This window comes from Coloeus monedula, assembly GCF_965178545.1.
Source record: "Coloeus monedula genome assembly, chromosome: 6".
NCBI lineage: Eukaryota > Metazoa > Chordata > Aves > Passeriformes > Corvidae > Coloeus > Coloeus monedula.
In genome coordinates this window covers 12,094,399-12,108,805 of record NC_138786.1, presented here as the reverse complement: position 1 = coordinate 12,108,805, position 14,407 = coordinate 12,094,399, and the positions used below count along the sequence as shown (strand labels likewise).

Here is a 14,407-nt window from a genome sequence, read left to right as displayed (position 1 = left end):
TATACTTAAAAAATCAGCCTGTGTATATTCTCTTTCTGAAGCCCAGTGAGCTCAACAGCATTTCAGCATGGTAAGCATTTACTGAAAATCCAGCATGCTTTTCTTGGAAAAAGTGCTTAAGCATTCACACTGCTATTGCAAATGCACTAACTTTTAGCAGTGCCTTACCGACATTGTCACTGAGTCACTCACTGCCTTTACAGTTTCATCTGCAGCTGTAACAGAACAAGGAACTTTTCCTCAATCACCTCTGTCTTGCCTTTCAGAAATGGCTTCAGTGTTCCTCAGTTTTGGTGCTTTAATATAACTTGCATGCCAGCTTCATGAAGGTTTACTTTCTGAGCTTGTTATCCTGATTTCCCATCCCTTCTTCCAGCAAAAACAAAAATATCGTAGAAAACCAACTGTTACTGAAACTTGCACAGACACAAAAAATAAAACCTTACATTTTGTCTAAAAACATTAAATTGAGAGCCAAGCCACAAATTTTAGACAGCACACACTACTCTCTGCAAAACTGTGGGTGTACACACGTGTAAACAAGTTTGCACAATGTCTCCTTTGTGCCTGTGATCTTAAAAAAAAAAAGAAAAACAACCCTTAAATGTAGGAAGAACAATGTATCACTTGCTAACCTATTCCATTAAATATATTTATGTCTCTTCTAGAACACTGACAAATTTTTCCAGTAAACTGTCTGAATTTTAGTGAGTCAAGAAGAAAAAGAAATAGGGGGTTTGATTTTTTTCAAATTAAAAATAATAATATGGGGGGGTGGGATGTAAATACAGGCAATAAAAATTGTAAAAACTCAGGATTACATTAAAATATTTCTGCTTTTTTTGGACTCCCATACAGAAAGACAATCTGTTGGGATTAGTGCTATCTTGATTTTTAAACATCAGGATGAACACGTATCATCTCAGCTCTAGAAAAAGAACAGTTGATATGCACTGCATCCAGTACAGACTATGAACTGAAAGGTTTCTGTAGTATGGACAACTTCATTAGCTGTGGACTGTTTTCTTTACTTCTTTATGGCCACAGAAGTTGTGTGGTAATTTAGTCTCTCTCTGTTTAGCAGTTGAGACAAAAGACTTGAGCCAGCGCTATGTAACCTACCCACCTGAACAATATCAGTAATAGAATCATAATCTCCCAGCAGTCCAGGGGCCAGAGGTGTCTTATTTTAGATTTATGAGTGTTTTCAGGAAGCTAAAGAATGAGGAGAAAATTGCAGCAACTCCTTTGTGCAGGTGGAGGGAGCAGTATGCGCTCATGCCTTGTGCAAGCTGCAGCAGTGCACCCGGTGGAGGCAGGTCTGGGCTCTCCCACTCTCTCTCCTGGCTCAGAAACCTTTCCATTCCTTTAGTAGGTACATCAGGGTCAGCGCTTTCTTCATTTTCTGCCTATTTTAACCAAAAGTGGCTTTCCCCCCGTCTCTTTGAGTAGAGTCAAGTCTCAGTGCCATCAAATGCTTGCCTCGGGTTTCTCCCTGACTTCCCCAGACACTCAACTTTGGCATCAGAAAAGCTGCTGTGGAGGGTACCTCGTGCTGCAGTGGGGCAGAGCTTCAAGGCTTTGCATTTCTAGTGTTGGAATTCTCTGTCACCTGGAAACAGGTCGCTTTGCTGGGAAGTTCATTCGAATTTGAAAAGGCCCCTTCAGGGACCGGTCGGGTGACATTCCTGCGGGCATTGTTTAAGAGCGATCTGTTTTGGTTTCTGGTGCAGGGTCTGTTGTTGGGTGGGGTTGGCTCTGCAACTCTGCTGCTTTCAGACGCGTTTGGGGTCCTGGCTGAAGCAAGGATTAGGGGAGCCATGGTAACACAACACCGAGGCATGTACGGGGAATGCACACTGCCTTGGCAGGAAGCTGGAAAACCTTCCCAAAACAGCTGCCCGAAGGAGTGAATAGTAGTTTCCTCTGCCAAGGAGCGAACTGCTTAGGAGTTTCATGGTATTACTGTCTATCAGGACTTGTTCTTTTATTTTTAAGTACCTGTTGTTGTATCTGTAGTGGTGTTCTGCTCTCTCTTGCTCTCAGATTCTGCTCTTTGGTAAGCAGCACAGTGCAGTGCAATGTACTTGGCTCTAGAAGTGGCAAATTACACCAGGACAGCCTGTCAGTGGCTCGAATTTCTCCAAATTTAACCCCCTTTGCTCTCCTTCTCTGTGTGCTTTGACAGATCTGAAAGGTCAGGGTTATTGGAGTATTATTGGTTGGCCTTTTCTACTATTCACAGTGAAATGGTTTGGTGCAGTGATGTAAATTATTGCACTTAAACTTATATTACACAAAGAGATTTAATCTAAAATTTGTATTTGTGATTTGCTTCGGTTTGGGGGTTTGAAACTTGAGTTTCATGGCTGCTTCTCTTTAGAAAGTTTGTTCTTTTTTAAGGTTAAGTGCTTTCTATAACAAATTTTACTAATCCATGTTTATCCTGGTTATATGTTAAATCATGAAGGTATTTTTTTCATTTTAAGAATTAACAATTGTCAAATGTCAATGGTATGATACCTTGGTTTGGATAATATATGTATTAGTTGGGGGGGTTGTTAAATAGTTGTTAGATTATGGGCAGTGCGGAAGCTAATCCAAGCAACTGAATCTGTTCTATACATGTTAAAGTCCTAATCTAAATGCTTGATAATTTAGCTTACAGACTGTATGGTTTTCCTGAATTTTGCTCATTTTGGCTAAACTAGAACACTCCACAGTGGCGTGTTCATGGTATTTCTGACTGAGGATCTTAAAGATAGAATTAGGTAGATTTAGGTTCCTACATTCCAGTCTAAGTGTAATTTAGGATTTTCATTCTTTTATAACTTTTGTGTGTGTACCTTTTCTTGTCTTTTTTTTTCAGGTGAAAGGCCTTTCAAGTGTCCCTTTGAAGGATGTGGCAGGTCATTCACAACATCTAATATTAGAAAGGTTCACATCAGGACACATACAGGCGAAAGGCCTTACTACTGTACAGAGCCAGGATGTGGGAGAGCTTTTGCCAGTGCAACTAATTATAAGAATCATGTGAGAATACACACAGGTATATGAGTGATTTATTGTATTTTGAGGTGGAATCTGCTTGGGAGAGGCTGTGTCATTCTCCTTGTGAACAATGTTTTGGTGTGTTGTAATTGGGTATAGTCATGTTTATATGACTTGGCTTGGTACTTCTGTTTGGGCCTCTTCTCCCCTCAGCTGAGGATACTTAAGTAGTTACATTTCCCACCTTGCTGTCAAGGCAGAAGAATGTTGGTTTGGATACAAAGTCTTTTAAACTGGACGTTGGGCTGAATCCTTATTATGATTCTGGGGCTTGCCTCCCTTGTGAGCTGTTTCTTAAATAAATACCAGTAAAGGACAAGTCTGAGCTTAACTTTGGCTCACTTCTATGAGTCACCCTTTCATCCCAGCTGTATTTTCCTTGCTGCTGGAACTGTGGTCAAAATTTCCTTTTTTATAGACTGGATGTGAAAATACTTATCCAACTTGATTTTCAGGGTTAGTGAGCACAAATAATAAGCACAAATTTGAAGATTCTAAAATCTAAAAGCCAGTGATAGCCATATCAGCTTGGTAGCATTATCTATTTTATAGAAAAACAGACAAACTTTATAGAGGGGCATTTTGTATCTCAGTTTATATTTTTAGTTTACATGGTAATCTGGACACTTGTTTCATTGATTTTAAAATGAAAGGTGCTTCTAGATGAAACTATAATTGTCTATACACATGCTTCCTATGGATTTCCTCAGAGCTTTAAAGACTCAAACTAGCTAATCAACATGTCAGATCATCAAGGAAAACTATGGGGCTTCCAGTAATAAAGAACAAAATTCTCAGTACAACGACAAACTGAAATTGCAGCTTTCAGCCGGTATCATTCTGCCTTCATCAGAAGGGTATTCTAGATGGAGTGATAGGGAGGAAAATGGGCCCAACTTGTACTGGCAGTAGTTCTTAAAAAAAGACAGTTAGAGGTTGCATTGATAAACTTTGTGAGGTTGAGCTTCTCTGCTGCCTTTGAAGTCAAAGGATGGTAATGAAGGTTTGTCCCTAAATATCATTTGCTGGCAGCAGCTTTTCCTGTGCATCCTGAATCAAGTTCTCTTTATTCCTTTTGTTTTCCCATGCAGGGGAGAAGCCTTATGTCTGTACAGTTCCTGGCTGTGATAAACGTTTCACAGAGTATTCCAGTTTATACAAACATCATGTTGTACATACTCATTCCAAACCATACAACTGCAATCACTGCGGGAAGACCTACAAGCAGATCTCTACCCTTGCTATGCACAAACGGACAGCGCACAACGACACAGAGCCCATTGAGGAAGAACAAGAGGCTTTCTTTGAGCCACCTCCAGGTTAGAATTGCAGCCTTTGAGTCTCTTGTTGTTAAAAAAAAAAAATGGGCTGGATGGTATTTTTCTGGGAGATTTTGATAGCCAAGGAAATTAAAGCATAGATAAAAAGCTAAAGTACTTAATAAAGGTATCTTAATTTCTCTGTAAGACTTCTTAGGGTGGTAGGCAACTTGAGAACAGAAATTGCAGGAGTAATTGGCCAGATAATAAACTCATTTATAGCACTCCCGGGGTTAAGGGAGAAATTTGAGTTTCAGTCTCAGCAAACCTGCTAAAAATATGAATGTGGGGAAGGGACCAGAGAGAATCTAAGCCCATTACAACCTGGTGGATTTTTATTAGGGATTTTTCAAAGAGTGTATATATAACACCATGGCTGGTGACAATCTTTTGTGTGGGAGTAAAGGCTCTTGCCTTGAGAAAAAACATCTGGTTTTGCAGCACAGTGAAATGAGCTGGATTTGCTGTGGCTTAGAGCAGTTTCTGTAAACTATCCTGGAGGCAGAGATGAAAAGGAGCTGCTGTGGTGCAGTACTCCTCAAAGTATACTGTTCATGGTATCATGAGTATTGAATCCTGTGAATATATGGATCAGACTGAAGGAAATACTGTGATAGGACAAACACCACTTGTCAAATTGTGATTTTTAGATGTTCCTTAAGATGAGAAATATCCACACACACTGTTTTGGTTAGAAAAGTTGTTTTGCTACACGTTTGTGGGAAACTGCACTGAATGCCTCAAGCAGACTTGCTATATCCTAATTCCTTCCTTTAAAGGAATGATAAGATTCATTTGCTGAGGTTAAACATTTATCAAGATAATGAACTTACTTACATCTTCACACAAAGGCATTACTGTGTTCTTCTGTATGTTTGTTAATTAATAACTTTCTAAAAAAAATTTCCAGTTGTGTTTGTATGGAGTCCCTTGCATAGAGAGGTTAACATTTAATGAATAAATTAGAAATGTTTGTCACATTTTAGTATTTGCTTATAAACTAAATGTGTAGCTTCTTTATATGTAGTATTTATGTGTCTTTAAACTCATTGCTAGAAGATTATGCCTCGTGTTCCCAAAAAAGATTTTCTGACTTGTTTCTGGTATCTTTCCTTCTTTTATTTTTCTCATCTTTCCACTAAATTTTTTTGTTGGAGTGTTTAAAACCTTCAAACTAGACTGGGACTTAATCCTTGTAATTTGGTCTCCTGGGAGCATTTAGAGTATGTAAAATATCCTCTTGCCTTCTTTCTATCAAACAGGTCAAGGTGAAGACGTGCTCAAAGGCTCCCAGATCACCTACGTGACAGGTGTAGACGGAGAAGATGTCATTTCTGCCCAGGTCGCTACAGTTACTCAGTCAGGATTAGGCCAACAAGTAGCACTAATATCCCAGGATGGCACCCAACACGTAAGTAACCAGTGCTCAAGGGCTGACAAAACCATGCTGAGAATTGAGGCACAGGTTTGCAGATTCTCCATTGACTCTCTGAAATCACTTAGGAGTCTTGATAAATGTGGGTTTCTTAAGGAAAGAAGCTTCTTTGGAGTTGCGTCAGGATATGTTTAGGGTTGTGCCTCCTGTGGAATGCCTGAGTGAAACCACATATTTTGACACATGTAGCTGTATTAATACAAAGTTAGAAGTTTGGGCTCTCCATGTTCTCTTTGTCTCTCTGCAAAGGGCTGTTTTAACAACTGTTATATATACAGCCTGTTTCTGAGGTTTCTCACAATTCCCAGATTATGCTGTTAATATCTGACGGGCATATTCATTGTCTTGTCTGCACACACTTTGGGGGGCTGAGGGTGGGAAGTCTTTTCAGTCCAGGTGCTTCCTTTACAAGCAGTTTGGCTGGTAGTGTGCAGTTCTTACCATTTCTAACATAAACTAAATGATAAGGAATGCTTTGATACTATTTTCCACTTGAACATTACTATGGCTGTCTTTTTTTTTAAGGTTTTTCATGGATACATATTTTTAAGGATTTTATATGAAATTTCTTTAGAAAGGGATTTCAGTACAACTGTCTTGATTCACTATGGCAATATGTTGAAGGCTTATGGGAAAAAGTTTCTATCTTAACTGGCAGGACAGCTGAAATACCAGAAACATATGAAAGATATATTCTGAATTCAGACTGAAATGAAATATCCAAGGGGCCTGCTATATTGGCAGCTCTGGATATTGCAGGAATACTAAGTAACTGGCATTTTTACCCTCTAAAGTGAAGGCCTGCAGAAGCCTTGACATAGATTTCTTACATTTAAATTATCTTTCAGCTTGACTTCAGTTGTGGGATTTATTACCTTGTAAATCAGACATCAAATTGTATATCTGATGCCCTAATACATTTATACTGGTGACATTAGCAATTTATATCATTAATTTGTTATGGATTGTTTATTTGTGGTTTAAATTCTAAGCCCTCATAGGCCTGTTTACTATTTCCATCAAGATCAAAGTATGTCGGGTGGTACGCCTTGAATCCCACTGACCTCTGTGAAAGACACATGCATAGATAATCTGTTATGCTGTTATTTGGGATGCACTCTGACTAACATGGAGTTGTAGACTCTGGGATTGGGTATGCAACCTCTTTCTTACTACTGAGAGCCATATTCTTTTCTGTAGACAGATAAGTGTATCTGAAAGGTCATGAACTGTTCGAGCCCAGCCAGTGAGGCACATGGACCAAGGGCTCTGACATGAGCAGCAATCAAACCCTTCTTTGCTTCAGGAGCTGCTCTGTGTTGCAGGTGAACATATCCCAGGCAGACATGCAGGCCATCGGCAATACCATCACCATGGTGACACAAGATGGCACCACCATCACAGTCCCTGCCCACGACGCCGTCATCTCCTCTGCGGGAACACATTCCGTGGCCATGGTCACTGCAGAGGGCACCGAGGGACAGCAGGTGAGACACTGTCCTGCACACCTGTGTCATGGCCCTTTAGGAGCGGGTATCAAACGGCCACCTGAGCCATCACACTTCTGTCATTGATGGCGATTTATCTCAGCAAAGCATTTTCCAGCACCTGGCCAACACATTCCCCTCATAAGTGCCTGATGTGTTCTAGTCCAGTGCTATACATCAGCAGATGGCAGAATGTTTTAAAAACAACTGAGCACCAAGAAAAATTTCTGAGGTACCAGTCCAATAATTTCATTTAGGTGTATGTAAAATAAGATCTAGAAATGCCAAGCATTTTCCCCGAAGTCACATAGTAAATGAGTGGCATAACTGAGACTAGAATCCAGTATGAACTGTAATTTCAGTGGTTAATATTATGGGACTGTAATTTATTTGGCAGATGGGAAACATTTGTGTAAGCATTTATCTCTGGGTTGTTTTTTAATACACAGATAAAACAGCTAACTTTTTAGTCCAAATATGATGATATAATCTCTAAGTTAAAATGCATTCTGCTGTTCTAAAATTGCACCACATGCAAATGAAGATAGTTATTAATCCCTGTGTAGATAATCACAGGTCTTAGGTGCATTTATTGAATAGCTGCAGTCCTGAGGATATTTATATTTTAAGAGCTAGTTGGTAACTTAGAGAACACAGTTACGGCAATTTTCTTTTGCACAGTACAGTTATGCTCATGAGCGATCCCAGCTTTGACTGTAACTGTGAAGGCAGTGGTGGTGTGAGGTCAGGAGCAGGAAGAGATGTGTCATGCAGATGATTCTCTCCCTTTGTCCTGAAGGTCGCTATTGTGGCCCAAGACCTAGCAGCATTCCATAGTGCCTCCTCAGAAATGGGACACCAGCAGCACGGACACCATCTAGTGACTACAGAAACTAGACCTGTTACATTGTTGGCTACATCCAATGGGACACAAATTGCAGTACAGGTAAGATGGGGATAAATGGTTTTTTGGAATGTTTCTTATTTCTAGAGCTAGGGCTCCTAGCCAGGTAACAAAATGATTTGAATAAGCTTGGTTTCCCTGGAAAAAAAAATAGCCCACAACCATATGATCTCATATTTAAAATAATTTATAGGATTAGGAAGAGAAATAAGCAGCATCTGATTTTCCAAATCTACTTGTGGAACTCCCAAAAAAGAGGAAGGCTGGGGGAGGGCCAAATGAGTTGTTCACGGAGTCACAGGTTTTCAGTGAAAAAGTGCTTTTGTTCATCCTTCAGCTTTACATATAGAGCTGACACATATTAAGCCAAACTCTCAAGGATAAATTGCTATGAACTTAAAAAATTAGCAAATTTATTATTTCAGCCTTGAAATGCTAATAGCAAAATAGTGCAAACAGTTATATAGAAAGATTAATAATCAGAAATCTCTGGAAATAGTGACCTTCTGTTATGTGCCAAACCAGCACAGTACAAGCAGTCTCTGTAAACAGTTCTTCACATTGTTCAAACACTGTCAGGAAAAGGTAGTTTCTAGGTATGAAAGACTTCTTTAGAGCTCAGGTTGAAAGGAATAGTATTAATATCCTCGAGCAGAAACAAGAGATTGTTATTTTAACCTTTGTTAAATGGAAAATAGCAAGTCAGATGCTGCTTGAAAGAGCAATGAAAGTCGAGAAGTTCTGAAGTCCTCTCTTTTGAGCTAAGTTGGCAGTAATCAAAACTGCCTGTAAGAGAAACCATGTCAGAAGGCAACTGTTTGCATGAGAGCAAGAAAAAAAGTAACTTGCACCCTCAGCAGTGGTCCTTTGAATGAAAGGAAAACAGACCTGCACAAGCCCCTCTTCTGTTACCAGCAGTGCGGAGTTTGGTTAAGTCTCTTCACATTAATTAAACTTTAAATACACAACTAGAAGAGAGACAATACAAAATGAAAATACTATTGATTATTCCTGAGGGTTTGATTGGCTTTTCTTTTGTACTTTGATCCTAATAAATGAATCCATTTGGTTTCTAAGTACAGGTAAAGCCAGTAGCCTGATAGTCCAATTGAAGCCCTAACAAGGTGAAAACAGAGGTCTTGACTTGAGTGGCTCCAGAATGTGATATGCAGTGACTGTAAAAATAACAAGTGGTACTTAGAACTGTTCCATTAGCTCAGACAATCTGGTTTTACCTTTCACACTCTCATACGTGTTTCTCCTGAGCCAATAGCTAACGGCCAGCTTTATATTTTTCTGTGAGGTTGAGGTTGTCTTCAGTGTTCCCATGAACATATTATAAAACTCCATGGATTCCTTCCCAAAATTGTGTCAAAAGAGCTGACTTTCTGTTAGAATGTTAAGAAAAATGAAGACGTTTGTTTGCTTTACCAGTGATAAAATGTAAGGCAACAGCCACTGTGATTTCTGCAAGCCTTGTCTGAGCTTTGTAATATCTGCCAAGTTGAAATATGACCTACTTTGTGGGTCATGAAGTGTGTTTATCATGCAGCAGTTCTTTGAAGCAAATGTATTTAGTAGTTACATAGAAACTCAGCTTAATCTCCTATCAGCAGCTATCTTAATTGTCATGCTGATTAGATAGCTGCTGGTATATATTACCCACGAGAGGTGTGACAATACTGATCACACTTATTTGGGCTGAAGTACTGTTTGATATCTAGATCTTTGCTTTCAGATCTTTTTTGATGCATTTATTATACAAGTGTAACATTTTGGATTTATTTCTGTTTCAATGCATTTGTTTCAGCTTGGAGAACAACAGTCTCTGGAAGAAGCCATTAGAATAGCCTCCAGAATACAACAGGGGGAAACACCAGGGATTGATGATTAACTTCTAAAACTGCTACCAGAACAATAGAGTGAAAGGTATTTTATTTTCAACCAACAAAGGTCCATGCCAGCAACAGCCCATAAAAACTTTGAAGTCCCCTACTCACTGATACTGTGTACACATTTTATGCAAGAGTGAAGAACATTTTCTAAGTTTTGTGTACATAACCCTTGGAATGGACTGACATCATCTACTTCCAACTGTTGTATTCAGGAATATGGAATTAGGATTACATAGTAAACTTCCTTGTTCTCTTTTCATCAGATTTCAGACTGGTCTACAAGCAAGTAAAAATAGAAGTATTGGAATTAATTTTTACTGTCATGTACAAATAATGAAGGCATTACTGAAGATTTCAGCTGTTTAAATAACCATTTCAGGAACCCTTACAAGTAATAAGGCAACAAAGCCTTTTTAAATTGCATTCCATCAATGGAAAAGTCTTGGATTTTGAGCCTACTACTGTAAATCTTCGTATTTTGATTTGTTTCATACAGATTTGAATACTCTTTAGATTGTCTACCCCATCTCATTCATTGTAAATACAGACTGTTAATGCTGGAAGTGCTAATTATATTATCTTTAAATTGGATTATGTACAAAGAACTGGTTGTTCAATATTAAAGAAAGTAAATCTAATGATTTTGTTTCTTTACATATTTTACTTAAGATGTTACTCTCAAATTATTATGCAATAAAATATAGCAAGATTGTATTGTTTAGATAGGATGATATTGTTGTGTGACGTATTGTTTTACTTCTTACTGAGACTGAAGTTCAAATTATTTATTTACGGCCTTGTATAAATTTTTCCAAAGTTTATTTATCATAAACTTAATTTTTTGACATTAATTTTGATCGTAATCCACTATAGTGTATTAAGCAAATACTGGTAATAGTTATTTCAGACATTCTAAAACACTACAAGGGTGATTTTCACTAGAAGGTGAAGTTACCCATTTTCAAGAGAACTATTTTCAAATGGTGCATTTGCAGCAAAAGTACAAGTACTAACAGTCTATTTTCAACAGTTCTGAGTGCCTGCTGCTACCATTCAGTACCTAGGATGTGCTGATAATCAGTGCTTTTGAAAATCAGGACACAAGTAACTAGAAAAAAGGGATTAATGATGATGTAAGTACAATGCTCCTCTCCAATTATCATTCTGTAAAGGAGAAAATCCATTGTAGATATGTCTAACACATACAGCAAAATGTAACTTTCAATTTTTTATATGAAGAAGTGTTTTTACTCGTCTTGTTAGCAAACTGGTTAAGCAAGTTAAAATTTTTTGGCTTCCTGTAAGATTCAGTGCTTATTTTAGATTAGTGTAAAGAGCACTTCTGAAACTGAAGTCTCACCTTTTGCCTTCTCAAGGGAAGGACTGAACATCCTCTGGACAAAAAGTTTATTAAGGAATCCCAAGTATTGTGAGGGCACATCCTACATGAAAAAATAAAGTCCATAACTAAGTCCCTTGAGGTATTTGACCTCAGAAAGGCCAAGTTTGAATAGAATGAGCCAGTTTATTGTGAATTACTATATCAGTGTGGGTTGCAGCCTTTTATGTTTTCTGCACGGAGGCCAACTGTAAAGTGCAGTGAGAGAATACGGTATTGTGGGATAGATGGCACAAAGCAAAGGCTATTTTCTGCATAAATTACAAAGTAAAACTTGGAAACATTTAGGTTGTCTGTAACTTTTGTATAGGATTGAGGTTGCTTGCTCACTTAGGTGCCAGTTTTCCTGAAATGTTGTAAATCTTGATATCCCATGGAGATAAATGTACTATGCAAGGAGGATTAATTGCCTGTCAACTAGATCAGTTTCTTAGTACTTATCACCTTTTAGAAATTAAAGTTGTATCATTTGACATGAATGTTCAAGGTTTTTTTGTTTTTTTCTTTAATTTCATTACTAATAGTTTCTGGAAACAGTGGCTGGAACAGTGGCTTTGACTTAGCAAAGAAATAACTTCAGCTCTTACTTCTTCTCATTTCCCAGGACATTTTCTGACCACTGTACAAATGTGAGTATTCTTTCTCTTTCATACAAGTTGGTTTGCTGCAAGGTGTTCATTCTCAACCAGCTCAGTCAGGAAAACTGTAGTATTTTTAAAATTCTTTCTGTGACTGTTACCTTACCAGTTACTCTTGCAAAACTCCCAAGTCAAAGGTAGTGCTTCCGTGTTTTGCTAGCTACCTCTACAAAGGAAAACTTACTGAATAAATAAGGTAGAGTGACTTAGACTGCTCAGTGTGCAAAGAGAAGCTGAGGTGATTATGTGTGTCTTAGCTGCAAGGCCTGCCTTATCTTCGGCGTGGAGAGACCTTGGTGATATTTCCCTCCTGCTTCCATTCAGCCAGGAGTGGAAGGAGCAACATGTTTTGGTAAGCCGATGCTGCATGTTGGTATTGGAAGGTCCTGTAAGGGAGTTTAGACAGGACAAAACTGGGTTAGATAGATAAGAAAACTGGCAAAAAGCCTGTCAGGAGGAGGAAGCAAAGAATATGACAGGACTGGGTGTTTGGCAGTAGACATCTCTATACTTCACCCACAAATTTTGCCCTTCTCTTGAAAGTTGTCTCAAAGGGAATGCTTCGGCACACTAGAAAGAAGTAACTTGTAAAAGATGAACCCTGTAAAATCAGTCAGCTCAGTATATCACTCTCTGCCTCTTACAGACTGACTTCCCCCATTTCCAGTCACAATTTTTCTGTTGTATTTGAATTCCAGGCCTATACAATTCTCCCCATAAAAGAATAAGCCTCAAGTCTCTCCAGACCTCGCAGTCAACTTTTCCCTTTTAAGTATTTCTCCCGTTTTTCCCTATGGTGGGCTTTGCTTTACTGTAGTTTAGTGCTCCCTCTGATAGTAAAAGACGGGATTATTTTCGGTGCTCCAGGCTGATGACCTATCTTGCCAGACACACTGCATAACAACAGGACGGCTTTTACCCTAAAGGGCTAATGGTTTTCATAAGAGTAAATCCTGCTGTAGACAGGCCTCGGCCCTGCTGCTGTGATTAAGCCCAGCTCAGCTGACCGATACCGCAGATCCTGGGTGTGAGACGGGCACGTGGTGTCTGCTCAGCACACAAGGACGGCGCTCACGGACCTGATAAACAACGGCTGAGCTGGGAAGGCCGCTCCTCCTAAACTTTGCTCTAGTTCCTGACCCTCCTAACCCCTCAAATACTGCCGGGATTTGTCTGACTGGCTGCGCTGGTTTCTGTGAGGATTGTGCTGTAGCAGAGAAATCCCTCTGCTTTGCTGCGCTCTTCCCAGTGCACTCAAAGGAGCCCTCCCCAGGGACAGGAAGCCATTTAATCGGTATTTAGCCACAGGGAAAGATGGTGTGGACTAAGGGTCTGATCCAAAGTGTTTCTGATTCTGGCAACTCCAGCTCTACAGCTGCTGAGATTTGTCAGAGGCTAACACCTTAAGCTGACCAAGATGCAGAAGTGCCCTCTAACAAGGCACTCTTAAGTTTGTCATTGAATGGAAACAAATTTTCTGTAGAATTTTCTGTTTAATTTTCAAACAGCACAGGTGAAATTGCACTACTACTTGGGTGGCATGAAAACTGATTTTCTTGAGCAGTAAGGTGTTAAGAGACTGAAAATGACACGTAACTTGTGTCCTGTTCAGCTATTAATTTACAGTTGTTTGAAGCTTTAAAAAATGTATTTATTCAGCATGCATCATTTTGTCTTGATAGAAATGGAATGAAATTGCCTTGTCTTTGCAGATGTGTAAAATCAAACTCCAGCCCCTTGTTTCTAATAAGGTACTCCTGGTTTTTTTTATTTGTAAAGTATATATTTGAACACCATTTTCCCAAAAGTATCCTGTGCTCTATTGATAAAAACCTTCTAAAGCATAGACACCTATGACAACAAAACAAAAAGCCAAGAGCCATTTCAGTTCTTTTGTTGTAGATAGTAAACTGCACTCAAACCAAAGCACAGAAGCAAGTGTTTTTCCTTGTTGTGTTATGTGTATTGTAAAATATCCCATCAGTTTGGCATTCCTTTGATTCTATTTTTCATTCTGCTGGTGAAGTTCACTTGCCAAAGGAAAATCTAACAATCTCATTAGGCCATCACCATTAGCACTAAGTGGTTAACACCTTACACTATCAGGAAAAGGGTGATACCAGACTTTTTAACTGAGGATTATATTCAAAGCAGACTTTAATTATCCCAATCAACATACAAGCTTACATCAATTATCCCAATAAACATAGAAGGCTATATCAACAAGTGAGCACTTGGTCCTACACAGTCTGTGTATTTATCTCTGCTGGAAATGTGAC

The 14,407-nt window shown here is 38.9% G+C and overlaps 1 protein-coding gene across 5 annotated transcripts in view; it reads left to right on the top strand.

The window, feature by feature from the left end:
* The window catches only part of ZNF143 (zinc finger protein 143), a 37,119-nt gene extending 26,390 nt beyond the window's left edge, over positions 1-10,729 (top strand). For 4 of the 5 annotated variants that reach the window (XM_082283395.1, XM_082283392.1, XM_082283396.1 and 1 more), the window contains exons 11-16: positions 2,870-3,049; positions 4,143-4,370; positions 5,633-5,781; positions 7,131-7,292; positions 8,092-8,238; positions 10,007-10,729. In XM_082283395.1, coding sequence (XP_082139521.1) covers positions 2,870-3,049; positions 4,143-4,370; positions 5,633-5,781; positions 7,131-7,292; positions 8,092-8,238; positions 10,007-10,090 — 950 coding nt within the window. In that variant the 3' untranslated portion in view covers positions 10,091-10,729. The remainder of the gene's footprint in view (positions 1-2,869; positions 3,050-4,142; positions 4,371-5,632; positions 5,782-7,130; positions 7,293-8,091; positions 8,239-10,006) is intronic. The other variant, XM_082283394.1, reaches the window with a different exon arrangement.
* The last annotated feature ends 3,678 nt before the right edge of the window (positions 10,730-14,407 follow it).